Source organism: Gymnodraco acuticeps, unplaced genomic scaffold (assembly GCF_902827175.1).
Source record: "Gymnodraco acuticeps unplaced genomic scaffold, fGymAcu1.1, whole genome shotgun sequence".
Taxonomy (NCBI): Eukaryota; Metazoa; Chordata; class Actinopteri; order Perciformes; family Bathydraconidae; genus Gymnodraco; species Gymnodraco acuticeps.
Genome location: NW_022990391.1, coordinates 2,489,912 through 2,517,274, shown reverse-complemented (window position 1 = coordinate 2,517,274; position 27,363 = coordinate 2,489,912). Strand labels below are relative to the sequence as shown.

The window sequence follows — 27,363 nt, the reverse complement described above, 5'->3', positions numbered from 1 at the left end:
ATCCTGCCCAGCTGAGTCATTTCTTCTCTTTTTTTAATGTTTTCAAAAAATGTTTTCCCTTTCTTCTAGTTTGTTCCCAGTTCTCCCGAGGTGTCTACGCCATTTTTGGCTTCTACGACAAGAAGTCGGTAAACACCATCACATCCTTTTGTGAGACGCTACATGTGTCCTTCATCACACCATCTTTCCCCGCAGAAGGAATGAATCAGTTTGTTCTCCAGATGAGGCCGGACATCAAGGGGCCCCTCATTTCATTAGTGGAGTACTACAAATGGGAAAAGTTTGCCTATCTATACGACAGTGATAGAGGTAACTGGATTAACATTGTTTATCTCTGAGTCACTGTATCATCAACTTGTGAAAACACAGCTTGCTTTGTCTGTTATTTTCTCATGATTTATTTAATATCAACAGTATTTGTAATATACTATATTTTGATATTGTAATATAGCATAACATATGTTGTGTCATTATAAGTGGATGTGTTTGAATATCAGATGTAGTTATTCTTTGTATGTTGAACGTTAAAAAAATGTATTAAGGATTTTTGTTCATGTTCATTGATGAATTAGGATTTGTTAAAATTAGAACACAACATTTAGAACATAAGCCTTTGTCTTGTGTAGACTGAAAATACAGGGACAATTTACAAATATACTTTGTATATTATATATTACTTGTGTGTGTGTGTGTGTGTTTGTGTGCAGGTCTTTCGACTCTTCAGGTAATACTGGACACTGCAGCAGAGAAGAAGTGGGTTGTCACAGCGATAAATGTGGGAAATCTAAAAGATGAGAGGAAGGATGAAGCCTACCGCTCTTTGTTTCAGGTACTATAATATAATATAGATTATTTCCAATGGCTCTTATCAGTCTAATATACAGTATGTATATTTATATTTATATATACAGTATGTATGTATGTATATACTGTATGTATGCTCTGTTGTGAAAGCATTAAACCAAACCCTTGTGATGACGCACTCATGTGATAAATATTTGTGTGTGCATTGAAAAATATATTTCTGGATAGAGTAGCTTATATGTAAAAATACTATCCTCAAAACGGAGGTGCGCCCAGTTTGAGTAGTGTACAGTGGATAGTGTGGAAGAGTGCAGAATCTGAGGTGTGACGATGGTAGCAGGGACTCCACCATTAGAATTTCAAAACATGGGAAACACTTTTTTGTTAAAATTGTGATTATGCTAAATTGCTGGATATATGCAATATTCTGTTTTGCTGAGCTTTATGACACTACTTGTCATTATTACAATGGTAAATTGCAGAGGTGTGGACTCGAGTCACATGACTTAGGTCGCATTCACACCAGCCTTGTATAGTCCGGTTGAATCGAACCCTGGTGCGTTCAGCCGCTTGGTGCGGTTCGTTTGGGTTGGTGTGAATGCAGTCCGAGACCTCTGAAGTAGGGATGTTAAGATTCACCGATTCGCGTCGGTGCACCGGCATAAACGTTCAAGATGCGAGTGCACCGGTTGTAGCACATCGGCTACAGTTTGGGTTGAACTCGCGATGCATGGATTGTAGCGTCTTTGCATCGGTAAAAAAATGTATAATATAATATCCCCTCATCCTGTCAGCACTCCGCAGAGTCGATCTTTGATCTTTGCTTCGCACTACGGAGGCCGAAAGTCTCAGTTTATCAACACACATGGAAGTCGAGGAGAAAGAGAAACACAGCGCACGGAAAAATACCTACAAATCAAACGTTTGGCAACACTTCGGATTTTTCAAGAAAGACGGTCAACTTTAAAAATCACTCACAAATTGTAAACGATGCCGTGCCGCTTTAAAGTACACAAGTAGTACGAGGAACTTAGCGACGCACATAAAGAGGCGACATGGGGTCTGCGGCTGAAAAGAGAAACCTGAAAGTTAGACATGAGCTCAGTGAGGTGTTCTGTCAGAGAGAGTGGAGTTTAGTTTACAGCAGCCTGTGACTGTGAATAATAGTTTAAATGTCTTCCAAGGAAGACATTTAAACTATTATGGTGTGAATGCGACCTAAGTCATGTGACTTGAGTCCAACGTGGGTTCATACTCGTATCTTGAACGTTTATGCCGGTTCACCGATGCGAATCGGTGAATCTTAACATCCCTACTTCAGAAGTCTCGGACTGCGTTCACACTAGTGTTAATTTTGTTGACTAAAACTATGACGAAATATGTTCGTCAACAACCTTTCTTTCCATGACGAAAACGAGACGATGACAAGACGGCACCGACGGCAGTAAACAATAACTGTAACGAAATCATCATGCAATATCGTTGACGAAAAGTGACGAGACGAAAATGTAGTTTACTAAATAAAAACTATGCCAAAATCTCTCTTTACTTTCGTTGACGAAAAATGAGGAGACGAAATATTATCAAAGATAACGTTACATCTCTGATAGTCAGTTTTTCTCCCAGCAGTTCCATTTCCGGTGCTGCGGCAGGGCAGCAGCTGTGTGTCTGTGCTGCGCGCGGCGGTACATTTGAATTACACCGGGCAGCGGCAAAATATGAACTGTCAGGAAGACTCGGGTCTAACTCATGGTCTAACTAACCTTATTTAACAGAAAATAAAATGGCAACAACAGGGCTTGGGAGCAGTGGTCGCACTCGCGTTAACCGAATACCCCCCGTCAGCGCGAGTGATTGATAAATTGTGCACTCGACGGGTAATAATGGATTATAACGGAAATGTTACAATCCTGTCCGTCAAAATTACTGACAACGAAAAAGTCTAAAGCCACCACTGCTTGGGAGAAAGAAACAACGTGATATTTAGGCCCATTTTCGCTACAATGAGGCAGAGAAAAAAAGTGAATGCATTGTTTTATCAGACGGGAAGCAATGTGGCCAAAACACAGCTGGTAAAAACACCACAAACCTGACCAGATACTCTCTGCAAAGCTTCTTAATCATTCAACCTGTGTTTTTCATCAAATAAGGACAAGATATAATCCTATTTATTTATATATACTAAAATGACAAATGATTGGTTTTGGCTAGACTAGTTTGACTGAAATGTTCTATATAATCTGATGACTAAAAAAGACTCAACAGTTTTCATTGACAAAAAGTAGACTAAAATAATTCGTTTTCTTTGACTAAAATATGACTAAAATGCTCAGACTTTTAGTCGACTAAATCGTGACTAAAATAGTTACTGTTTTAGTCGACTAAAATAAGACTAAAATGCTCAGACTTTTAGTCGACTAAAACTTGACTAAATAAAAACAGGATGAAGGTGACTAAATATGACTAAAACTAAAAAGGAAATTTAACACAGGACTAAGACTAAAACTAAATAAAAAAATAGCTGACGAAATTAACATTAGTTCACACCAACCCAAACGAACCGCACCAAGCTGCTGAACGCACCAGGATTCGATTCAACCGGACTATACAAGGCTGGTGTGAATGCGACCTAAGTCATGTGACTCGAGTCCACACCTCTGCAATTTACCATTGTAATAATGACAAGTAGTGTCATAAAGCTCAGCAAAACAGAATATTGCATATATCCAGCAATTTAGCATAATCACAATTTTAACAAAAAAGTGTTTCCCATGTTTTGAAATTCTAATGGTGGAGTCCCTGCTACCATCGTCACACCTCAGATTCTGCACTCTTCCACACTATCCACTGTGATGTGTGTTTTGTCTTTTTGTATATGATATGGACCTTGAATCTGGAATTAAATTGGAACTACTCACACTGGGCGCCCCTCCGTTTTGAGGATAGTATTTTTACATATAAGCTACTCTATCCAGAAATATATTTTTAAAATAACCTTTCACAAACAGGTATTTTATAACTGCTTATAAGCAGTTATGAAATACCTGTTTGTGAAAGGTTATTTGTATTTTTTATTGTTCATATATAAACCACTGCTTTCTGCTCACTGGTGAGTTAGTCTATGAATGAGTGTTAAGCACATCAGGCTGGCAGTTGTATGGGCATTGCATTATGGTAGTTGTTATTTGCACATTGTTAATCATGGGCAATGCATCCTTAAATAGTTAAACTGTGCGGTGTTATACAATTGTACTCTGGAGAGTTTTTTAAGGTAAAAAACGTAAAAAAAGAAACAGCATGATGGGATGCGCAGTACTAGTAGAGAGAACCAAATATGTAAAGCACATTTTTGTTAATTTATGATTTTCTGCATATAAGGAATAAAACTAAAATCCTCTGTTGTACCAAATTGAAGTATCATTATTTTGCATTGTGTTAAATCGCATCGTATCGCCCCGTATCGCATAATGTTGAATCAAATCGTATCGAACTGTATCGCAACAGGGGTGAATCGTATCGTATCGCATCGCCTGGTGTTTCAAATGTATCGTATCGTGGCAATGTATCGAGATAAACATCGCATCGGTCTAAGTGATGGAGATGCACATCCCTGAACTAAACAACCGGACTCTGGTTCGCTTAAAAGAGGTGGTCTCGGACCGCTTGCAAGTGAACTCTGGAGCGGATCATCGCTGGTGTGAACGCAGTCCGGACCAACACATAGCAAGCGTTGTAGTTATAGTTATGCGTCACAAGAACGTGGAGGTCTTCAAAATCTTTTTCGAAAGAGTGAAGCAGAATGAAGTGTTGAACATTGTCGTGTAAAGTAAAAATGCTCCGTCAACTACGCATAAAAGTCAGAGCCATCTGTCGTCAGTGAAACCTCATCCTTACTGCAGAACTTCTCTCATTATTATTATTATGATTATATCCAGGGGTGCACATAACTTTGTTGCCCTGGTTCTCAAAGGAGCACCTGGAGATGTTGCTTGGTGCGCATCCTTAAAATGAAATAAACCAGACCTTTTGAGGGGTACTTGACTTTATGAACGGGGGGGGGTGTGCGCTAGTGAGCACGCAGCAGGGTTACTGTGCGGAGCGCATAAAGCACACCCTTCACGCAATAGCGAGGGGTAGAGCGAGGGATCGCAGATGCCGTCGTGCTCGTGGACGGATTAAAACAATTAAACCTAAATACAGATGTAGCACCTCATTTCAGACTCCAGCTTACAGCTTCCTGCCTATGACCTGCCTAAGACCAGTATCGAGGAATGTTAAGCCCTCCCACTTTTTTCCAAGAGGGCGTTGCCAGATTTTCAATTTCAGGTTTTAACCAGGAGATGGCGCTTCATTCACAAATACAGAAAGACAAGTTTCATGGACTTGCAGTTGTGTTTTGAAGAGCATTTGAACACATCAATATTTTAGATCAACTAAAGTATATCTAATCTTGTAATTCAATAATATGTAGTCTTTATATATTAAATAATCATAATAATAATGTAAATGTTTACATTACACTTCTTTATTTGTTATGCTCGTACTTTTACCTTTACAATCGTTTGCTTTAATATGCAGTATATTTTTTGTATATTTTTGTGTTTGCTTCCTCCTGCTCCCTTTCGGACACATACTCTATGATTTATTATTATTATTAATATGAAGATATTATTAAGATACGATGTTACTTTATTGATTGAACATTTTAGTTTAGAATGTGCTGTCCCACGGTAATTCAGAAGGCTCACAGGTCATATTCCGACCATTAAACAATAGGTGCGTTCACACCGTCTACAGTTTGATTTGTATAGAGGGAGCTCTGTGGCTGAATGGCCAGCGATTAGGTGTGGCGCATTTATCATAGGTGATCAGAGCTAACTGCCTGCCGTCAGATTTCATTTAAAAAACAGGTCTGATTTTAAGACTATTTCTAAGCTCATAAAGAATGATAAGAATAAGAATAATGCGTATTGAACTGGTTTAATTAATTAGTGAGTTTATTTAACACTAGAACCGCCAATCGGGTCAATTTGTGTGATGTGTGTTGTGTGTGTGCAATGTAACTTTTTTTCAATAAAATATTAAAGTCTCCCAGTCCGTGACTTTTCCTGAAAGTGTGTTATGTAGCACCCTATGTTGTTAAAAATTGCATTCTAATAGCGGGATTTGACGGTGTTAGGTAGGCCTATACAAAAACCTCTGGCGGTTCTAGTGTTAAGGTAATTAGGTACAGTAGAAGCCCTTTTTTATCAGTAACGAATTTAGCAGTTGAACATAAAAGTCAACTAACTGAGGGTCACTTGCAATGACAGTGTTGTGTCAGCTTGTCACTCAGAGTAACCTACTGTACAGTTCATTTAGCTGCTGGAGAAGAAAGATCAGGGGGGGAGGGGGGGAGAGAGCTGTGGTTGATGGGCCATAAGTTGTGTAAATACACAGCTGAGAGCTGCCGTTTCATTCAGACTGTTTAAAAAACGGTAACAACGGACTATTTTTCATGTCAATTTAAATCAATACAACTATTTTTTAAATGAATAAAAGCATTTTCTAAATCCATAAAAGCATTTCAATTAATATTGGGAGTCATGTCGTTACTTTGTTGAGAATGTGGCCATGTAATAAGCGGAATAATTTGCAGCGACTTGTTCCTTATGGGGAAAATAACACCCTTCAGCTGATCAAGATCCCTCCGCTACGCGTTGGGATCCTGATCTGCCGACGAGGCTCCATTACAATATAAATATTTTTTGTGAATTACTGAGTTTAGGCACGTTAATAACGTTTTAATGAAATTGAATACAGTATATTCATATGTGTCAGTGATTTCATGTCAATTCGGCGAACATAAACATAAATGATCGTGGTGAAGATGATGATTAAATTAGGATTAAAAATCGAGAGCCGGGCTGCATTTCCTCCCGTTCGTTTTTTTCGACTAAACAACATTATTTTGTTAAATAACAACATGGTGATGTTTTGTAAACGATTACATGTCTCTTATTTAGCACAGAGTATGATATCCGTGACATATGGATCTGAACAAAGTTCCGCTGTACATCCAGCGTACTGTATCTGACTTTATTTCACATGAGCTCCAGTGTGGAACCCCACTGCACCCCCTGGTGGATCAATGATCCATTGCAGCTGGCTTCATAATGATTACATTTATTTATCACGGGGGAGGTCTCAAGTCAAGCTGGAGGTTTTCCCTTGAGCGAGGGCAGATCACGTACCAATCACGGCCCTCGCGTTTCAAATTGTCTGAAATGAAGCGCTACATCTGTAGCTCGCGAATTATACTTTGGCGACCGTTAAAGGGGAAAGGAAACACCATTACAGCTATAATATTCCGGTAGTTTATTCATTTTACAATGGATATTGATCGTAATATTTATTGTATATGATATTACTCGCCAAAAGAAAATTAATTATCCGCCGGCCGTGTGGGGAATTCCGCTGCCATTAGGGGAGTCCCAAATGGTGACGTCACTGTGTGGGTCCTCGCTCCGGGTATCCATACCGGAAGTCAACACAACGTGGCAGATATTGCAGCGATGGAGGAATTTTGCCATGAGATCGACGTTTTGAACGATGAATTTGACTATTCTTCGGGAGATGACATTGATGTGGAGGCTGCAAGCAAATCATAATGAACAAACTGAACTCAACTGACTTTATATTACACCATGCTCATGATAAATAGTTTTAGCATATAGGCCAAAAAGCAACATTACAATGAAAGAACCAAATTCTAAAATAGGCCGGTTAGGCCTTTTGTTTATGTTTGTCATTTGAAAAACCCATGGGACATTTAGTCACAATCATAGTTGACACTTAGTCGAATATATTGGACTTACCTTGAGGTAATCATTCTCAGATCTCAGTTCTTCTATTTCCCGTACAAACTCCTCATGCATGCCGTCCATAAACTCCTCTGTGAGGTCTGAGAAAGCCAGGGATGCGCTGGGGGGCACCCTGCTGTCAAACGAGGTGACCGAGCGCTCCTCGCCTGGGAAAATGCTCCCTTCCCCTGTCTCCACGGCCAGGGAGACCCGGTCCTTGTAGTCCCTCTCCGAGGAGAAGCAGGTGGTCCTGGCGGTGGCATGTTGGCTAGCTCTTTCTGCCAACACGCCATCCCTGAGCGGCTTGTCTCCGTCTAGCCCCCCGCCTCGGCTGCTTCTCGACTCGGCGTCGCTACTCACAGCGTCCGCTGAGAGCTTGTTTTCCTCGGAGGCGCAGTCCGAGAGCTCGGAGCTACTGTCGGTCGGGGAGAGCTTCCCGGTGGCACAGCCGGAGTCCTTAGATAAATCGTCGGAGCCTGTGCTGGCGTCCGAAACCTTACGCCGACCCCCGGTGCTTTTCACTGCGTTGGCCGTTTTAGACGAGGCTGAGGATGATTTGCCCGCCGGTTTGCTCTTATCTGCTTTACCTTACTTTCCAGCGAGACTTCCCACGGGGCTGCGCCGGGAAATGCGGCTGCCCAGGTGAATGCCTCCCGGCTTGACGCTCAGAGTCGGGGTCCCAATCCCTCCGCAAATCTTGGTGAGCGACCAACCGGGTACATCCTTCGGTCTGGCCGGGGAGGGTACAATACGCTCCTGACGACGACCGTTTTCTTTTGTTGGAAACCACTGGTGCATTGCACGCCATGTTGTTTGCAGCTGTATTGAGCTTTGGCCCAGGAAGCCGTACCCACACAGTGACGTCACTGGGAAAGTCCCGGATCGATGGAAGCGCCCAAGGTCATTAGGCGCGTATTTCAAAAAATAAATTCGCTTATCTCGATCGTTTACATTGGAAATAGACTAGATAAATACATTTCCTAATGGGAATATTGTCGCATGGAAAGCAGTTTGAAAAGTGTTTCCATTTCCCTTTAATATACCTATGTGTGGGAAACCCTGCTATCTTACCAGTTCTTATGCAACTCGCAAATATCTCTCTCCCTCTCTTTTCTATCTCTCTCTTCTCTCTTCTCTCTCTTCTCTCATCTCTCTCTTTTCTCTTTTCTCTCTCTCCCTCTCAATGTTGGAACGCAAATGCGCCTTTTTTCAAATGATCCGGTGCTCTTTTTTGGCGGTTATGTGCAGCCATGATTATATCATATGAGCCGTCCACTAGAGTCAGTTGATATGCTCTCAACTCTCCAGATTAACAGCAGCATGAAAATAACCTGTCGATGCCCCATGGTGGAGGCACAGTAGAAATAGCCGGGATTTGCGTTTTTACCGCATTAATGTCTGACCAATTGTTGAACAGCATTTCCGTGCACATGACTTGTGTTTAAAGTTGATAGTCTGTTTGAATTTTGCCCGTGTGAACGCAAACCGAACCTTCTGAGAAATGAAACAATGTAACAAACTGTCGTCTGGTGCGAACCAGAGAAGCAGACTTTTAGGTGTGAATGCGACCTTAGACTCGAGTCAGACTCGAGTCACAAATTTGATTACTTTGGACTCGACTTGACAACATCGCAAAACACTTGCAGCATGTTGTACATCAGGGATCTTAATTAAACTGCTTCTGAATTAAACATTTCTACAGGTTTCAGGTCTACATTGGTGCACACAACTAATGACATTGATGTTTTTAGGACCTAGAGATCCGTAAGGAACGACGCATAATCCTGGACTGTGAACAAGACAAAGTCAAAGACATCATGGAACAGGTTGGTTGCAGTCTTTTCACTAGAACAATTATATTATTTCTACTTATATTATTAATAATATCCACCCAATCCATTTCCAGCAAGAAAGTGTCTAACCTTTCAGAATTATGATTTATCCTTTGCAGTCTTACATCTCTGTCAACTACACTGAACAAAAATATAAATGCAACACTTTTGTTTTTGCTCCCATTTTTCGTGAGATGAACTCAAAGATCTAAAACATTTGCTATATACACAAAATAACCATTTATCTCAAATATTGTTCACAAATCTGAACAAATCTGTGATAGTAAGCACTTCTCCTTTGCCGAGATAATCCATCCCACCTCACAGGTGTGGCATATCAAGATGCTGATTAGACAGCATGATTATTGCACAGGTGTGCCTTAGGCTGGCCACAATAAAAGGCCACTCTGAAACGTGCAGTTTTGCTTTATTGGGGGGGTCCGAAAACAAGTCAGTATCTGGTGTGACCACCATTTGCCTCACGCAGTGCAACACATCTCCTTGGCATAGAGTTGATCAGGTTGTTGATTGTGGCCTGTGGAATGTTGGTCCACTCCTCTTCAATGACTGTGCCAAGTTGCTGGATATTGGCAGGAACTGGAACACGCTGTTGTATACGCCGATCCAGAGCATCCCAAACATGCTCAATGGGTGACATGTCCGGTGAGTATGCTGGCCATGCAAGAACTGGGATGTTTTCAGCCTCCAGGAATTGTGTACAGATCCTTGCAACATGGGGCCGTGCATTATCATGCTGCAACATGAGGTGATGGTCGTGGATCAATGGCACAACAATCGGCCTCAGGATCTCGTCACGGTATCTCTGTGCATTCACAATGCCATCAATAAAATGCACCTGTGTTCGTCGTCCATAACATACGCCTGCCCATACCATAACCCCACCACCACCATGGGCCACTCGATTCACAACATTGACATCAGAAAACCGCTCACCCACACGACGCCACACACGCTATCTGCCATCTGCCCTGAACAGTGAAAACCGGGATTCATCCGTGAAGAGAACACCTCTCCAACGTGCCAGATGCCATCGAATGTGAGCATTTGCCCACTCAAGTTGGTTACGACAACGAACCGGAGTCAGGTCGAGACTCCGATGAGGATGACGAGCATGCAGATGAGCTTCCCTGAGACGGTTTCTGACAGTTTGTGCATAAATTCTTTGGTTATGCAAACCGATTGTTGCAGTAGCTGTCCGAGTGGCTGGTCTCAGACGATCTTGGAGGTGAACATGCTGGATGTGGAGGTCCTGGGCTGGTGTGGTTACACATGGTCTGCGGTTGTGAGGCCGGTTGGATGTACTGCCAAATTCTCTGAAACGCCTTTGGAGACGGCTTATGGTAGAGAAATGAACATTCAATTCACGGGCAACAGCTCTGGTGGACATTCCTGCTGTCAGCATGCAAATTGCACGCTCCTTCAAAACTTGCGACATCTGTGGCATTGTGCTGTGTGATAAAACTGAACATTTTAGAGTGGCCTTTTATTGTGGCCAGCCTAAGGCACACCTGTGCAATAATCATGCTGTCTAATCAGCATCTTGATATGCCACACCTCTGAGGTGGGATGGATTATCTCGGCAAAGGAGAAGTGCTCACTATCACAGATTTTTTTCGGATTTGTGAACAATATTTGAGATAAATGGTTATTTTGTGTATATAGAAAATGTTTTAGATCTTTGAGTTCATCTCATGAAAAATGGGAGCAAAAACAAAAGTGTTGCATTTTTGTTCAGTGTATATGACTTTCTTTAGTATCTCTCCTTAGGTCAGCTGGCACATATTCAGATTGCATTATATGACACTTAAAAGTGGACTTAAAATATATTTTAGTTTCCTGTATTTTTGGTTGGTTTTGTTTTTCAGATCAGGTTTAACTTGGCAAGCCCTGAGAGCAATGCATCTGCTAAACCTTTATTTCTATTAAGTCCTTTTTGTTAACAACAAACAACATACAAATTATTCACTTAAAATCCTTGATATGTTCTTACAATTAATTGATTATTAATTAATTAATGACTAAATGTCAAATGTTTATGAACGTGAGGGGACAGTGTAAATGAAATTGCATGCTTCTCAACACATGTGGTGAACTGCCCAACACTCGCTGGCTCTTCACGTTGACTCTGACACTGGTGATATGCTTAGGACATCATGGCAGAGCTATAGGCCTCACTTTGTCAGAATTGCGTTAACTTTCTTAAATACAGCAAAGCTGATTCACACATCTGTATTACACACAGAACTTTTTCAGTTAGAGGGTTTGTAGTCTGGTTGGTGTGAGAGTGACTGATCAAAGAAGTGATGTATAAGCCACTGTAGCCCCCTACCCTTTATGCCCTATGTAAATACAAGATCAACTGAACTGGACTTTTTTCCTAACTCATGAAAAGACCTTTTGGAGATTCATTGTTTTCACGAGACGATAGGTGACAAATGGTAACACACACAATGATGTATTGACACAGCTTGTACTCTTTTCCCATCAGGTGATCACTATAGGCAGGCATGTGAAGGGGTACCACTATATCATCGCTAACCTGGTGAGCCCCCGTTTATGTCTGATTTAAGCAAAAACTGCTATGTATTGCTGATGCATGACATACTGTGCGTAGTGGTTGGGACAGGAGGCCAGGTAATCAGAGGGACATACATTTACAGTCGGGTTATTTTCTCATCAATGATTGGCTCGCTGCACATTATCCCGCTTATTACTGCTCACTGAAGAAAATCAACAATTTGACAAAAAATAACGTTATTCATTAAAAAAATTAAGTTTTGCTTCTGCTATAAAAAAAATGTTTTTCTACTGCATAGCAACAGCTGGAATTAAAGTGACAGCAACTGTAGCTTAAAACGACAGCAGCACTGATCGAGGTTTTCGGTGATTGTCCGAGTGTGTTCACATTTTATTTTCTATTACAAGTCGTTAAACACTACTAGAGCCCACACCGTGTTCCAGTATTTTAAATTCCTGTCTGTCTTCTTCAGCTGATTTCTCTGTTGTCAACTCTCTGTGTCTTTTACCTACTTTGAATTGTACCCATTTATTTGTTTCTATATCCAATCACTTTTACACTCAGCTGAAATGGACTGGTCTTAGCTGATGTTAGCATTGCACAAAATCAAAGGGTGGGAGAAGTACTCAGATCTTATACTTGAGTAAAAGTAGAAGTACCAGAGTGTAGGAATACTACAATTAAAAGTCCTGCATTCAAAATGTTACTCAAGTTAAAGTAGAAAAGTATTCTCATCAAAATATACTTAAAGTACCAAAAGTGAAAGTACTGTAGTCATTGTGCAGATTGGTCCATTTCAGAATAATATATATGATATGTTTTACAGTATAGGGATGCACGATATCGGTTTTTTGAAACCGATACCGATAACTTCCTGCTTCTCAAGACCGATACCGATACCGATAACCGATAATAATATAATATATATTAAATGTACCTGTAGTTTTTGCACACCTGGTGGTACAAAAAAAGACTAGTAGTGAGCAAATGACATGAGCATTACTACTATGAACAAAACTAACCCTGGGGTCGTCTCTGGCAAACTTCTTGCCTTTTTCAAAAGCCTCGTCGATAGGTAAAAGCCCCGGTGCCTATGCAGCTGGCTTTGGATTTGCCGCTAGTTTAGCAGCGCAGGCGTCTTCCTACGCTTTTAACACACCATCGTAGCGATGGCGATGTTTCAGGTGACTAATCAGGTTGGAAGTATTATAGCTCGTTGCCTTTTTCCCTCCTCGTGGAACTTCTGCATTGCATTTGTTAATACAAATAGCAAGCGAACTCTGAAACTTTGAAATAGTCCCATACTTCCGACGACATGTTTGTTTACTGTCCTGGCTTCACGGCCGCACACCATTTACGTCACAGCCAGGCATGAGTTAAGCCCCTGTCACACTGTCCCGAAATTGATACCCGATGGACACACGAATATGGAATTGTGAATTTCGCACGATGATGGCCCCAAACCACACACGAAGGCAACATTTACATTACATTTAAGACATACAACTGCAATGAAAGTACCAAAAACAATTGTGTTACAGTACTATGATACTGTACTGATATCTTCAGACTTTGTTCTTTACTTTATCCGTCGTTATATGTAGAAAATATTACGTTTTCTCCGTAATGTTGTTTCCATAACAACAACAACTTCCTGTCAACTGTCCTTCAAAATAATATATGATATCCTTTTTAGTTTCACAGAACACAAATTGAGTTATTTACATAATATATTTACATGATTTTGTTGTGCAATAAAACAACCCGATGGACACACGATAAAGGAAATGTTCAAATTCGGCTGTGATCGTAGCAACATCGGGCCATTCGTGAGGGCATCTTAAGCCATCGTATGACCGCCGGTGGAGTTTCTCAGGCTCCGGCAGCAACTTCGTGAGCGGTGGCAAAATATTTGGCATGCCAAAAAATTGCCGAAGGATCTTGTGAAGGTTCATTTTCGTGTTGAATTTGTGTGTCAATTGTGCCCTTCGTAAGGCCATCGTGAGGGCATCGTGTTATCATCGGTGCCATCGGGCATTCGCCCCGATCAGAGTGAAGGCGAATGCCCGATGGCACCGATGATAACAGTGTGCATCTGGACCCGGTGACGACATTACCTATTGACGCAGCAACCACTGTAAGTTATATTCTTGTTTAATTAGACTTCTCTGTTTCATTTATTCGACTCTGTATAAATTGTTATTGTAGCTTAAACGGCTAAATCGCGTTTGAGAGATTTTAAATCTCAGATCTGCTCAGGCGAAACCTGCTTTACAGGTCTCAGCACTCAAGCCTGCATTAATATAGGCAGGGCCAGTCTATTGATAGCGTGAAGTACAACCGCGTGACTCAGTCATTTTTTACCTTAAAAAGCATTTAAATACCGCATTTAAAATCTGATGAACTCAGTGTGCATCTGGACCCGGTGACGACATTACCTATTGACGCAGCAACCACTGTAAGTTATATTCTTGTTTAATTAGACTTCTCTGTTTCATTTATTCGACTCTGTATAAATTGTTATTGTAGCTTAAACGGCTAAATCGCGTTTGAGAGATTTTAAATCTCAGATCTGCTCAGGCGAAACCTGCTTTACAGGTCTCAGCACTCAAGCCTGCATTAATATAGGCAGGGCCAGTCTATTGTCGCCCATCAGCTGTAGATAGTTAACTAATTAGAGGGCTGTGGCCCTACAGCTGTGAGAACTGAGCAATCAGACGTCCATTTTGGGTAGCTCTTTCCTGGAGCGTCAGCTTCAGCATCAGACAGCCGAAGACTGACAAAGACATTGGAGTCCTGCGGGAGTAAGACTGACAAAGACATTGGAGTCCTGCGGGAGTCACGAGGGAGGCAAAGAGGAGGCAAATCCTACTCTGATTGAGCTGGTGTCTTATTTATCTTTTCTTTAGTTTTCTAGCCCCTCATGCTATAATCATGTGTATTTTCTCCATTCCTGTTCATGTGTCTTCTCGCAATTATCACTGGCCCCGTGTATCTCCTAATCGATATAACCGGCCTGCTCTCGTCTATCCCACGTGCTCCACTGAGATCCAACATCTAGTTTCTGGTGGCCTGTGGAATTGCCAGTCAGCTGTTCCTAAGGCTGACTTCATCTCTGGCTACGCCTCCCTGCAGTCTCTGGATTTCCTTGCTCTCACTGAGACCTGGATTACTCTATCCAACACATCCACCCCAGCAGCTCTCTCCACTGCATATTCCTTCTCCCATACACCCAGACCCACTGGCAGAGGAGGTGGCACTGGTCTCCTGCTCTCTCCCAAATGGAGCTTTTCCCTCTTCAAGCTACCTAACTTCACTCCTTCCACCTTTGAATTCCATGCCGTCACAGTAACCCATCCTATACAGTTAACCATTGTTGTTCTCTACCGTCCACCAGGCGCCTTGGGGGACTTCTTGGAGGAATTAGATAATCTCCTCTCACTCATCCCTGAAACTGGCCCTCCCGCTGTACTTCTCGGAGACTTCAACCTCCAGACAGGGAAGATAGACGAACTAACATCTCTGTTAACCGCCTTTGCTTTCTCACTGTCTCCGTCCCCACCAACTCATAAAGCTGGCAATATCCTTGATCTCATATTCTCAAGGAACTGCGCTACTTCTAACCACTCTGTAAACCCGCTCCACACATCCAATCACTTCTTCATTTCATTCTCTCTATCCCTTTCCAAACATAACAAACTAATCTCTTCCCATCCTGCACTTGTCCGCCGTAACCTTCGCTCCCTCTCCCCCTCTACCTTTGCCTCGTCGGTGCTCTCAGCCCTCCCTTCCTCTGATTCGTTCCAACTCCTGCCTCCAAACTCTGCTGCAGAAACTCTCCTCTCTACTCTCTCATCCACTCTGGACTCGCTCTGTCCTCTCACATCTCGGCAGGCTCGTCAGTCCCCTCCTGCTCCCTGGCTAAATGATGCACTGCGTGCTAATAGAACCATCCTTAGGGCAGCAGAGCGGAAATGGTGGAAATCCAAACACCGTGACGACCTCCTAACCTATCAAGCTCTCCTCTCCTCTTTCTCTGCTTCGATCTCTCAGGCAAAAAGCACTTTCTTTCAAGATAAGATCCAATCTTCCTATTCCAATCCTAAAAAACTATTTTCCATCTTCTCCACCCTCTTGGACCCTCCAAAAGCTCCTCCCCCCTCCGCACTTCTGTCAAGCGACTTTGTTAACCACTTTGAAAAAAAGGTTGATGATATTCGCTCTTCTTTTTCTGACTCACCTTTACTCACCGCTGGGTCACCAGACCCTTCTTTCACCAACACACTTACCTCCTTTTCCCCTCTCTCTCCAAGTGAGGTTCTTACCCTCATTACCTCTGCCCGCCCTACTACCTGTCCTCTGGACCCTATCCCTTCAAACCTCCTTCAGACTATCGCTCCTGATATTCTACCGTTTCTCACCCATTTCATCAACACTTCTCTAACTTCTGGTCACTTTCCAAACAGTCTCAAGGAGGCAAGAGTAAACCCTCTCCTAAAGAAACCCACTCTCAACCCGTCTGATGTTATAAACTACAGGCCTGTCTCTCTCCTCCCGTTCCTGTCTAAATCACTTGAACGCGCTGTCTTTAAACAACTCTCCTGTTATCTCAATCAGAACAACCTTCTGGATCCGCAGCAGTCTGGTTTCAAGGCAGGTCACTCCACAGAAACTGCTCTCATTGCTGTCACGGAGGAACTGCACACTGCCAAAACTGCATCCCTCTCCTCTGTCATCATCCTGTTGGACCTGTCTGCTGCATTTGACACGGTGAATCATCAGATCCTCCTTCGAACTCTCCAAAAACTTGGAGTTTCAGGCTCTGCACTTTCCCTCCTCACCTCATACCTGAAAGACCGTACCTACACGGTGACTTGGAGAGGGTCTGAGTCCGACCCTTGTCAATTAACTACGGGGGTCCCTCAGGGCTCTGTTCTTGGTCCCCTCCTCTTCTCCCTGTACCCAAACTCGCTCGGATCAGTCATTAGCCCGCATGGTTTTTCTTACCACTGCTACGCTGATGACACCCAATTAATTCTGTCCTTTCCCCGCTCAGAGACCCAGGACGTTGCACGCATCTCTGCTTGTCTAGCTGACATCTCTCAGTGGATGTCTGCTCACCACCTCAAGCTCAACCTTGACAAGACTGAGCTGCTCTTCCTCCCGGGAAAAGATTGTCCCACTCTTGACCTAACAATCAACATCGGCACCTCAGTTGTTTCCCCGACTCAGACTGCAAGGAATCTGGGTGTGACCCTAGATAACAACCTGTCCTTCACTGCAAACATCGCTGCTACAACCCGTTGCTGCAGATACACGCTTTACAACATCAGGAAGATACGTCCCCAGCTGACTCAGAAAGCGACTCAGGTTCTGGTCCAGACTCTCTCATCTCACGCCTAGACTACTGCAACTCCCTCCTGGCTGGTCTACCTGCATGTGCCATCCGACCTCTGCAGCTCATCCAGAATGCAGCGGCTCGTCTGGTCTTCAACCTTCCTAAATTCTCCCACACCACTCCGCTCCTCCGCTCCCTTCACTGGCTTCCGGTAACTGCTAGAATCCACTTCAAGACACTGGTACTTGCTTACCATGCTGCGAATGGATCTGGCCCTTCCTACATCCAGGACATGGTTAAACCGTACACCCCAGCGCGTGCACTATGCTCTGCATCAGCCAAACGACTCGTTGCGCCCTCGCTGCGAGGGGGACCCAAGTTCCCATCGGCGAAAACACGTGGGTTTGCTGTCCTGGCTCCAAGATGGTGGAATGAGCTCCCCATTGACATCAGGACGGCAGATAGCTTCCACATCTTCTGGCGCAAACTGAAAACTCATCTCTTTCGACTCCACTTCGAGCGTTAGAACTATTAACGAAGCACTTTTATACTAATAAAGGACTGGCTTACCTAAAGCCAGTTGAGTAGCACTTGAAATGTTTGGCTCTATGAAACCTGATGTACTTATTTGATTCTGTTTTCTTCAAGGTTGTGTCTTCCTGGTCGAATGTACTTATTGTAAGTCGCTTTGGATAAAAGCGTCAGCTAAATGTAATGTAATGTAATAACACGAAGATGACACGATTTGACAAGATGTCCTCACGAGTGCCTTACGAAGTTGCCGCTCACTAAGTTGCTGCCGGAGCCTGAGAAACTCCACCGGCGGTCATACGATGGCTTAAGATGCCCTCACGAATGGCCCGATGTTGCTACGATCACAGCCGAATTTGAACATTTCCTTTATCGTGTGTCCATCGGGTGTCAATTTCGGGACAGTGTGACAGGGCCTTTAGGGAGCGCTGGATTTGCGAAAAACTCCCCTCTTCCTAAACCACTAATACCACAGTACAGTACTGGCAAAACGGGAGGAGCCGAGTGAAAAACAAGCGCCCCTCATCCCAATCCACCCAGACCGCAGTATGTTTTCTTTTTTTTACCCAAAAAATATATTGTATATTATCGGGGCAATTCATACTTTTTAATCGGGTTTATCGGGATGACGTCATAATTCCTAATATCGGACCGATAATTATTGGGCCGATAATTATCGTGCACCACTAATGTTTTATAATGATTGATCATGAAAGTGTTCTCAAAGCTGGTAAAGGTGCAGCTAGTTTGAATGACTTTGTATACTGCAGGGTAGCTGGTGGATTTACTCCAAATGGAACTAAAGTCTGATTTAACACTTGATTAGATTTCACATCATTCATCCACATCTGTAAAATAACTAAATGTATTAAATACATGTAGTGGAGTAAAAGTACACCATTTACCTCTGAACTGCAGTGGATTACAACATTGTACTTTAGTACAGTACTCGATTACTTAGTTACTTCCCACCTCTGCAAGGCATAGCCACATTCAGTAGTGCAGGATATAAAAGAAGCCTGGTTTTTAACTGCTTTTTTTTCCTTGTGAATGAAAGTTGTAGTTGAAGTAGCAGATCTGCCTCCAGTAGGGCACACATGTGTGGTTCTATGAATAGAACGCAACTACAAAGTCATTAACTGAAATGTTGTGTTTATCATCTTTCAGGGTTTTGTAGATGGCGACCTATCTAAAATCCAGTATGGAGGTGCGAATGTGTCTGGGTTTCAGATAGTAGACTTTGATGATCCTGTGGTGGCAAAGTTTGACCAGCGATGGGAGGCCCTGGAAGAGAAGGAGTATCCAGGAGCTGATTCACGAATCAGAGTAAGATTTGGACATATAACATTAGTTCATACAGTAGGCTGGTTAGAATTAATTTAAATTGTTCCATACACTAGCACAATCATGCTTAATTAAATTAAATAATCTGACCTAACTCTCCAGGTACTGAGGAGAACATATTTTGTCATGAAACACTTTTTAATGTTTGCAGTAAAATTGGACATCATATTTCCAATAATACATTTTTCCACAGCCACTTTTCCCAAAATACATTTCAAAAAGGTTATGAAACAACCAATGTGGTAACACGCTTAAAAATAGTAAGTACTCATTAACAGCCTGAAGTAAAGTAGATGTTTAAAACCCACACTATCTGCATGGTTGTAGATAAATTGAGATACAATTAGATAAACCTTTATTGAGCAGCCTAGGGAGCAACAACAGAAATTAGATTAAAACATAGGGTAGCATTGAGAGAGTTGACACAAAGATAATTAAGAAAAAAAAAATAAAGAATGTAAATACCAGCACATAGTAACATATCAAAACTTGAATTCAGTGAAACTGTTAACACGTATACAAATGTGAATAATTATGAATATCAAAATATATATTGGCAAGTGCAAGTCCAAAGTAGGTCAATCAAGGGCAAATCATGTGCAGGCTGTCATCAACGTTCTTAAGTGGGGGTCTGTCCTTGACTAAGCAGCCTGATGGCTACTGGCCGAGGAGGGGTGAGTCTGAACGTGCTCCTCATCCTGCTCTGCATGGAGGAGGGGGGGGGGGGGATACAGTCCAGCTTCCTCCTCATCCTCCACTCTGCCACCTCCTCCAGATTGTCCAGTTTAACTCCAAATACAGAGCTAGCCTTCCTTCAGCCCCTTCAGCATCTTATTTTAAGATTTCATCAATATTTTTTCAATTCTCTTTTTGTATTTGATTTATTTTCAAATGGAATATCTGACACTAAACCAATGTCCCCCTGGAATCATTAAAGTATTTCAGATTCTGAAATAGGCAGCAGGTTATTGAGATGATTTTGATTCGTATAACTTTTTCTGTCTTACAGTACACCTCAGCCCTCACCTATGATGCTGTCCATGTGATGACGGAGGCATTCCGCTTTCTTCACAAGCAGAGAATAGACATGAGTCGTCGTGGCAACAGTGGGGACTGTTTGGCCAACCCAGCAGTTCCCTGGGCACAAGGGGTGGAGATTGAACGTGCCCTCAAACAGGTAACCTCATTAAGAAGAGAGAGAGACGGGCCCATTTCTATTAAAGCTGATAAAAGTTAAATTCATTCAGCCTTTAAGTAACATATGTAAGGACTGCATAGTTTTGAAGAAGGCGCTCCTTGAACTTTTTTTAATGTGGTGTTTAAAGGATATATCCTGATATCTGAAGATTATTTAGAGCAGGGGTTCTCAAAGTGCGGCCCGCGGGCCAATGGCGGCCCTCGTAAATATTTCTGGCGGCCCGCGATAGTTAATGTGACACGCTGAAATGCATGCGTTATATTTTAATCCTCCATGGTTGTATCTAGTAAGAATTAGAATGAGTAGCTTTCCAGCGGTATCTCCTGTGAGACTGTAACCAGGGTACAGCAGCCAATATGTCCGCTCAAAGCAGCTTGACTTTACACTGTGTGGGATTGGTGGATTCGTGTGTCCGTCAAGGAAATCTCGGCCGGCAGCCATCATGGTCTGAAATGACCAATGGACATCGATAAATCACTAAGGGCCTACCCACCAAGTAAACAAAACATAAACCACGTGTCTCCCATCTGTGAGGAGAAAGAGAGAGACAGAAAATGGCTTAAAAAACTTTACAGTCGCCGACTTCGCTAGAGATTTTTTTCGCTAGCAGCAGTGAAGATAGAGCCTCAGAACCTGAAGTCTTCGACTCTTCTGAAGAAGAAGAATACAAAGACAACAACAAGGATCCATTTGGACATGGGTAAGTGTAAATATTACAATAATAGTGTACTGGCAATGTGTGGGGAATACCGCGAAAATGAACAATAGGTTTATTGATATATATTTTTTATCGATAGTCATGAACTTTTTATTGGGACAAAATAGACTCTCCATTAGCAAACGTTTACTCTGTGTTCACGTTATTTTGGTGTGTAAAAGTGAGATTACATGTGTAGATGATTAAATTAATCATTTATTCGTCCCCCAACGGAGACATTTACAGTGACATGTTTTTGCCATCGATTATTTTATCATACTGTTCTGTACAGATGAGACTTTGTAATCAGATGTAGCCTATGTATATGTGTGTCTGTGATTTTATACTGAATGTAAAGTAACTGGAAATGTGTGTGTGTGTGTGTGTGTGTGTGTGTGTGTGTGTGTGTGTGTGTGTGTGTGTGTGTGTGTGTGTGTGTGTGTGTGTGTGTGTGTGTGTGTGTGTGTGTGTGTGTGTGTGTGTGTGTGTGTGTGTGTGTGTGTGTGTGTGTGTGTGTGTGTGTGTGTGTGAGATCGAGAGAGACTCCTTCTGCAACCTCCCAAACTTTATTTGTATGTGTGCATTGTTATTTGTGCTTGAGCAACATTTTACTTGAACTTTATTTCAATGAAATTAGTTGTAATTATTGTCCTACACAGGCGGCGTTTATCCAGCAGCCACAACATCCATCTGTGCCGGCCCCCAGGTCAAGATCTACTGTGGCTCAAGGGCTCCACCACCTTCAACCAGCAGACCAGCATCACTACAACTGCCTCCACCTCCATCTGCGGCTGTCACCAGGTCAAGATACACCTCAGCACAAAGGCTCCACCACAGCCATCACCTTCAACCCAGCCAGCAAGGAGGTCTCGTGGAGGTCTCGTATAGCACTTGTACACCCCACCTACACAGCAGCCCATGCACCATCACCCCCACCTACACAGCAGCCAGACCCACTGTCTTGGAAGACAGACAAAGACCTTGACACTGTCTTGACATTTATAATGAATAGTTGGTTGAAAGTTCTGATGTTCAATATTGTAAATAGTGAGATTTTCCAGTTTCTTATATTTCTATAAATAGTTGGTTGAAGAAAACATATTTATAATAAATTGTTGGTTGAAAAAAAAAGGTTGAATGCTCAATTTGTATTTGTACACATCACATGAACCTTGGTATGTAATATGAAGTCATTATTCAGTCCTAATGTATCTCAGTCCCTGCTGTGGTGAAAGTAGAGTGATAAACACCTATTTTACTCAAAATTTGAATTGAATGTTTTTCATTTTAGACATGAATAACACATTTATATACAGTGTAATTCAAATATGTCACTGCTTTTGTGATCCTAGGACTTTGGTAACCAAATCTAAAACACCAAAACAATTCGATCACATGAGTAAATTTGTGTTTTCACAAGAGTTTTGAAGATTTTCCAAAAATCAGATTTCACATTTTAAGCTTTTGAGCTACTTAACTCATCAAACAGTGCTCTAAGGTGAGCAATATGCATATATAGCAAGACTAGAGATTGTCCTGAACATTTTGATATTTAACACATGGGGTGCCATGTTAGAAGAAATACATTTAAAAGGTGATTTAAGAAAACATCTAAAAATCGAGAAAATACCCTTAGACTCCAGAGGGTTAAGAATGGTAAAACTGCGCCCCCTGGGTTGTCATTCCTAAATTATGAATGACAGTTTGTGGAAAGTTTGCTAGACTACTGGTTGCATGGCAACTAGGCATCTCGCGAGTTGCGGTAATTGGTTAGTACAATAAAGAAAGGATTTGTTTTGGAATTATTTTGTGTTCCGTTTTTTCTTGGGCGGCCCTCAATCCAATATTGGGTACCTAAATTGGCCCTCACTCATCAAAACTTTGAGAACCCCTGATTTAGAGGATCCATGTGGTTGATGTGAACATACTACGACAAAAGATGAAATGATTGCAGCAGTGATAACTTCCCACAGTACAACATTCTGTTGTGCGTAGACGGCTCTGCTAGGATTGTTCCCTAGTTTAGGTTTCATGTTATGTGTTTAGATAGGTTCCTGTTTTATTTTTGATAGTCTTGTCTACCCTCATGTGTCTAAAGTACGTTTCCTGCCTTGTCTGTTTTCCCACGGTTGTGATTGTCTAATTGTCTTCACCTGGTGTTGTCTGTCTAGTATAGTTCTCGTCTTCCCCTGTCTCGTTGCCAGATTGTCTTGTGTGTTCCAAGCCTTCCAGCGTAAGATCCTTTTGTCATTGTCCATAGAGTTAGATTAGTGTATTAGTAGTTTTTGTTTTGTTGCTTGATGTATTCAGTGTGTTATGACCTGTCTACATGAAAACACTTTATTTTGATACTTTGTTTGTCTCTGCATCGTGCATTTGGTTCCACGCCCTTGTACAGCCCTAACACATTATGTCTCATAGCAATCTTAACCAAAAATGAGCTTTTCATATGTAAAATGTTTTTTTATATATATTTGTTTGATTAATTGAGATGCAGGGACGTTTCTTTACCCAATTTTCTTAACTTAATAATTAGAACATCACCTGTTACGTATTAAGTATGCTGCTGGTATTATTACTTTCAGTATCATAAATATGTTTGTGTGCAAACTTAAATGTGTGTGTGTGTTTCTATTCATCAATTACATTGAACCTCTTGTATGTTGTGTACTTGTATGTGTAGGTGCGTGTAGACGGATTAACAGGGAACATTCAGTTTGACCAGTACGGGAAGAGGATCAACTACTCAGTGACAGTGATGGAGCTGAAGAACAATGGCCCTGTTAAGGTAACTGAACAATCAATTTGCAATATGAATACTTTCAAAGCTGTAACTGTGTGGTATATAACCATATGTGTGTGTGTTTATGTGTGTTCTTAGATTGGCTATTGGAATGAGGTGGATAAAATGGTGGTGACAAAGTCAGACCTTTACCCCAATGATACCATGGGAATGGAAAACAAGACAGTCATTGTCTCGACGATCCTGGTAATAAACTAATGAATTACACTCAATGTGAATGTGCAGGGAAACTGCAGAAACACTCAATATTGAAACCGCCACAAAGCTGCCAATGTTGCCAATCATTTCTCACTTCCTGAAAAAATAACATACTGTTTCCTATATGATTGTGTGTGTGTGTGTGTGTGTGTGTGTGTGTGTGTGTGTGTGTGTGTGTGTGTGTGTGTGTGTGTGTGTGTGTGTGTGTGTGTGTGTGTGTGTGTGTGTGTGTGTGTGTGTGTGTGTGTGTGTGTGTGTGTGTGTGTGTGTGTGTGTGTGTGTGTGTGTGTGTGTGTGTGTGTGTGTGTGTGTGTGTGTGTGTGTGTGTGTGTGTAGGAAGCCCCCTACGTCATGATGAAGAAGAATTCCGAGCAGTTTCAAGACAATGACCGTTATGAAGGTATAACTTATCAATTGTATTGTGTGTGGGTGTCTGTTCATTCTGTAATTACATTCTAAATGAATTTCATTGACTTTGTTTACTCGATATTTGAGTTGAGTTTATGCCAAAGGGCTTGTATATATTCTCGGGTGCTTGTCTAACACTTCTGATGTGTCTCTTTGTGCATGTGTGGCTTTTTTTGGACTGATGCTAGGTTATTGCGTAGATTTGGCTGCAGAGATTGCAAAGCATTGTGGTATACGCTACCAGCTCAGGATTGTGGGGGATGGCAAATACGGAGCGAGAGATGCAGAAACCAAGATCTGGAATGGTATGGTTGGAGAGCTGGTGTATGGGGTAAGCAATTAAATGTTTGTTTTCATGTTGGAACCAGAAGTGGAGAATGTTGTGTTTGGTGAAGCTCCAGATGTCTCCATTGTCATTTGAAAGACCTGACTGTTATGAGATCACCGTCCGCTACTTATTGTGCTTTTTGCCATACTTCCCATTGGGACACACTCATGCACTAAAAACAGCATACTCTATATAATTTGAGACACAGCATCAGTCTTTCTTTTTTCTTGGACCAGATATTGGCACGGAGCATGCTGGGCAGTATTACAGCATTAGGTCCTTAGTTCCACTGGTGGGGAAACATAAATAAAGCCAACTGTCAAATACTGTCACTCTGTCTTTTTGTTTCTAACAGAAAGCAGATATCGCAATTGCTCCTCTGACCATCACTCTTGTTCGTGAAGAAGTGATAGATTTCTCCAAACCATTCATGTCTTTGGGAATCTCCATCATGATCAAGAAGCCGCAGAAATCCAAACCAGGAGTCTTCTCCTTTCTGGACCCACTCGCCTATGAAATCTGGATGTGCATTGTCTTCGCCTATATAGGAGTTAGTGTGGTTCTCTTTCTGGTAAGTCAGACTGCTTATCTGTATTTATGTGTTTTTGTATTCCTACCAGAACTCTTAGGTAATGTCAACATGGTGGTCATACTTTTCAGATGTGGCTATGTAATATACATTGAAATGTTGTCTGATGTATTACCATGGTTTCTGTTTACTTTATTTTGCCAATATCTTAACTACACAAGGCAAAGACTAGTGTCTTTATATGAAGTGTGGAGCAGTGGAGAGACAGTGGACAGCTGAAATCAGGTTTCAGGTTGTTTGAATTACGTTTTATGTCTTTTAATGTGGCAGCTGGTTAAAATGGAGTTCATATACTTGATGACTAATTTGAATACGGGAGATTCACTCATTATTTTAATGGCAACTAAACACAGGAACCAATGCACTTTGTAATTTGTAAGGATAAGTGTATTACATACTTTGCATTTTTGTTTTAAATCTTGGTTTCTTTTAAAGGTCTCCTATCATGCAAAATGCACTTTTGTATGTCTTTTATACATAAATGTGTGTCAGGGAACTCAAAAAGGGTCAGAAAACAAAACCCTCTCTCTTTTCCTCCATACCCAAATCTCTAAAAATGGGGACGGAGGTGATCCAGATGTACATCCGATATGACATAATATCGTAAATGTGGGCTGGCTTTACACCCACGGTCCTATCAGAAACGTTGCTGTATCAGAAACAATGCACGACGTGTTTTGGAAGTAATATGGTCTGTGTTTACATTAGCAAGCATCGCTAACACTCAGAGCTAACCTGTACTGGAGAGAGTATGTGTAAAGAAGCAGAATATAAAAGGTACTGTCCTTGTGGTAAGCCCACGAGAGAAAAAGCATTTGAGCTCCATACTGTTTCAGAAATAATCCTTGATGTGGTTTGGAACACGATATGGTGTTTAATCACGGCAGCATTTAGCTGAGTTTCTGCAGGCAGAGAGGAGACCTCACTGCTGCCTTGCTGTGCTCCAAAGGGCGTGGGGCCAGCAGCTACTGACCCAGAATCAGCACTTCTCTAATGCCCCTTTTCAACCAAACCGGTTCTAGAGCCGGTTCCGGGCTAAAGCCTTATTAAGCTCTGGTCCTTCCTGTTTCCACCGCAGCAGAGCCGCCTCTAAGCACCAAAAAACTGTTCTTAGCTGGCCCCACTCGGCTGCCCGGCAAGAACAAAGAACCAATACTTCACGCTTACGTCGGAAGGGGCAAGATTAACCTGAGCAATAACAATTAGTGGCGAGTACGGCAAATAAAAGTTGTAACAAGCAGTAGCGCTGAGAAAAGTGACTAGAACGTGACCACACACTTGTAAAAAAACACACACTTTAAAAGTCAGGCCACACTAACCAGGCTTAGTGTGATTCTGTTTATTTTTACCTTACTTTGACCATCCGTTCTCTGTTATTGATCATTGTGGAGAGCAGGCAGACGTTTTCCTGTTGTGTTGTATTATAGCAGTTCAAGGTTCTTTATTTAATCATATACACATAGCTACAGTGTAGTTATGCCAATGACATTCTTAGGTCACAGGCTTCTCCAACAGTGCAACACAAAACACAGATAAATAGAAAAATATAGTAAATACAAAAAGAAAAATTGTTGAAAAAAGTGAAATAGTGCAATAATAGTCTACATGCAAGTTATTGGAATATGATATATTAGGTAAATAGATAAATAATTTCTAAGTAGTTAAATAATTTTAAAGTAGCAGCCAGATGACTATTTTGGATATTGTTTCAACAGTTCAGGTGTTTAACAGATTTTGCTTCAGGTGTTTAACAGTCTTATTGCCTGTGGGATGAAATTATCCCTGAGTCTGGTGGTTTTAGTCCGGATTAGCCTTACGATTGAAGGCGGTGCAGCTGCCGTAACAAGCCGTGATGCAGCCAGTCAGGATCCTCTCTATGGTGCACCTGTAGACGGTCAATATGCTCTCTATG

General features: G+C 41.8%; 1 protein-coding gene across 8 annotated transcripts in view; it reads left to right on the top strand.

Moving 5' to 3' along the window:
- The window catches only part of LOC117551595 (glutamate receptor 2-like), a 148,637-nt gene that overhangs the window by 54,953 nt on the left and 66,321 nt on the right, over positions 1-27,363 (top strand). For 7 of the 8 annotated variants that reach the window (XR_004569820.1, XR_004569819.1, XR_004569821.1 and 4 more), the window contains exons 3-13: positions 70-309; positions 708-829; positions 9,398-9,472; positions 11,988-12,041; positions 19,054-19,212; positions 20,240-20,407; positions 23,809-23,913; positions 24,007-24,114; positions 24,463-24,526; positions 24,723-24,865; positions 25,218-25,433. Coding sequence is in view for 5 of the 8 variants with exons in the window: in XM_034224513.1 (XP_034080404.1) it covers positions 70-309; positions 708-829; positions 9,398-9,472; positions 11,988-12,041; positions 19,054-19,212; positions 20,240-20,407; positions 23,809-23,913; positions 24,007-24,114; positions 24,463-24,526; positions 24,723-24,865; positions 25,218-25,433 (1,454 nt within the window). In the remaining 3 variants the exon portion in view is untranslated. The remainder of the gene's footprint in view (positions 1-69; positions 310-707; positions 830-9,397; positions 9,473-11,987; positions 12,042-19,053; positions 19,213-20,239; positions 20,408-23,808; positions 23,914-24,006; positions 24,115-24,462; positions 24,527-24,722; positions 24,866-25,217; positions 25,434-27,363) is intronic. The other variant, XM_034224512.1, reaches the window with a different exon arrangement.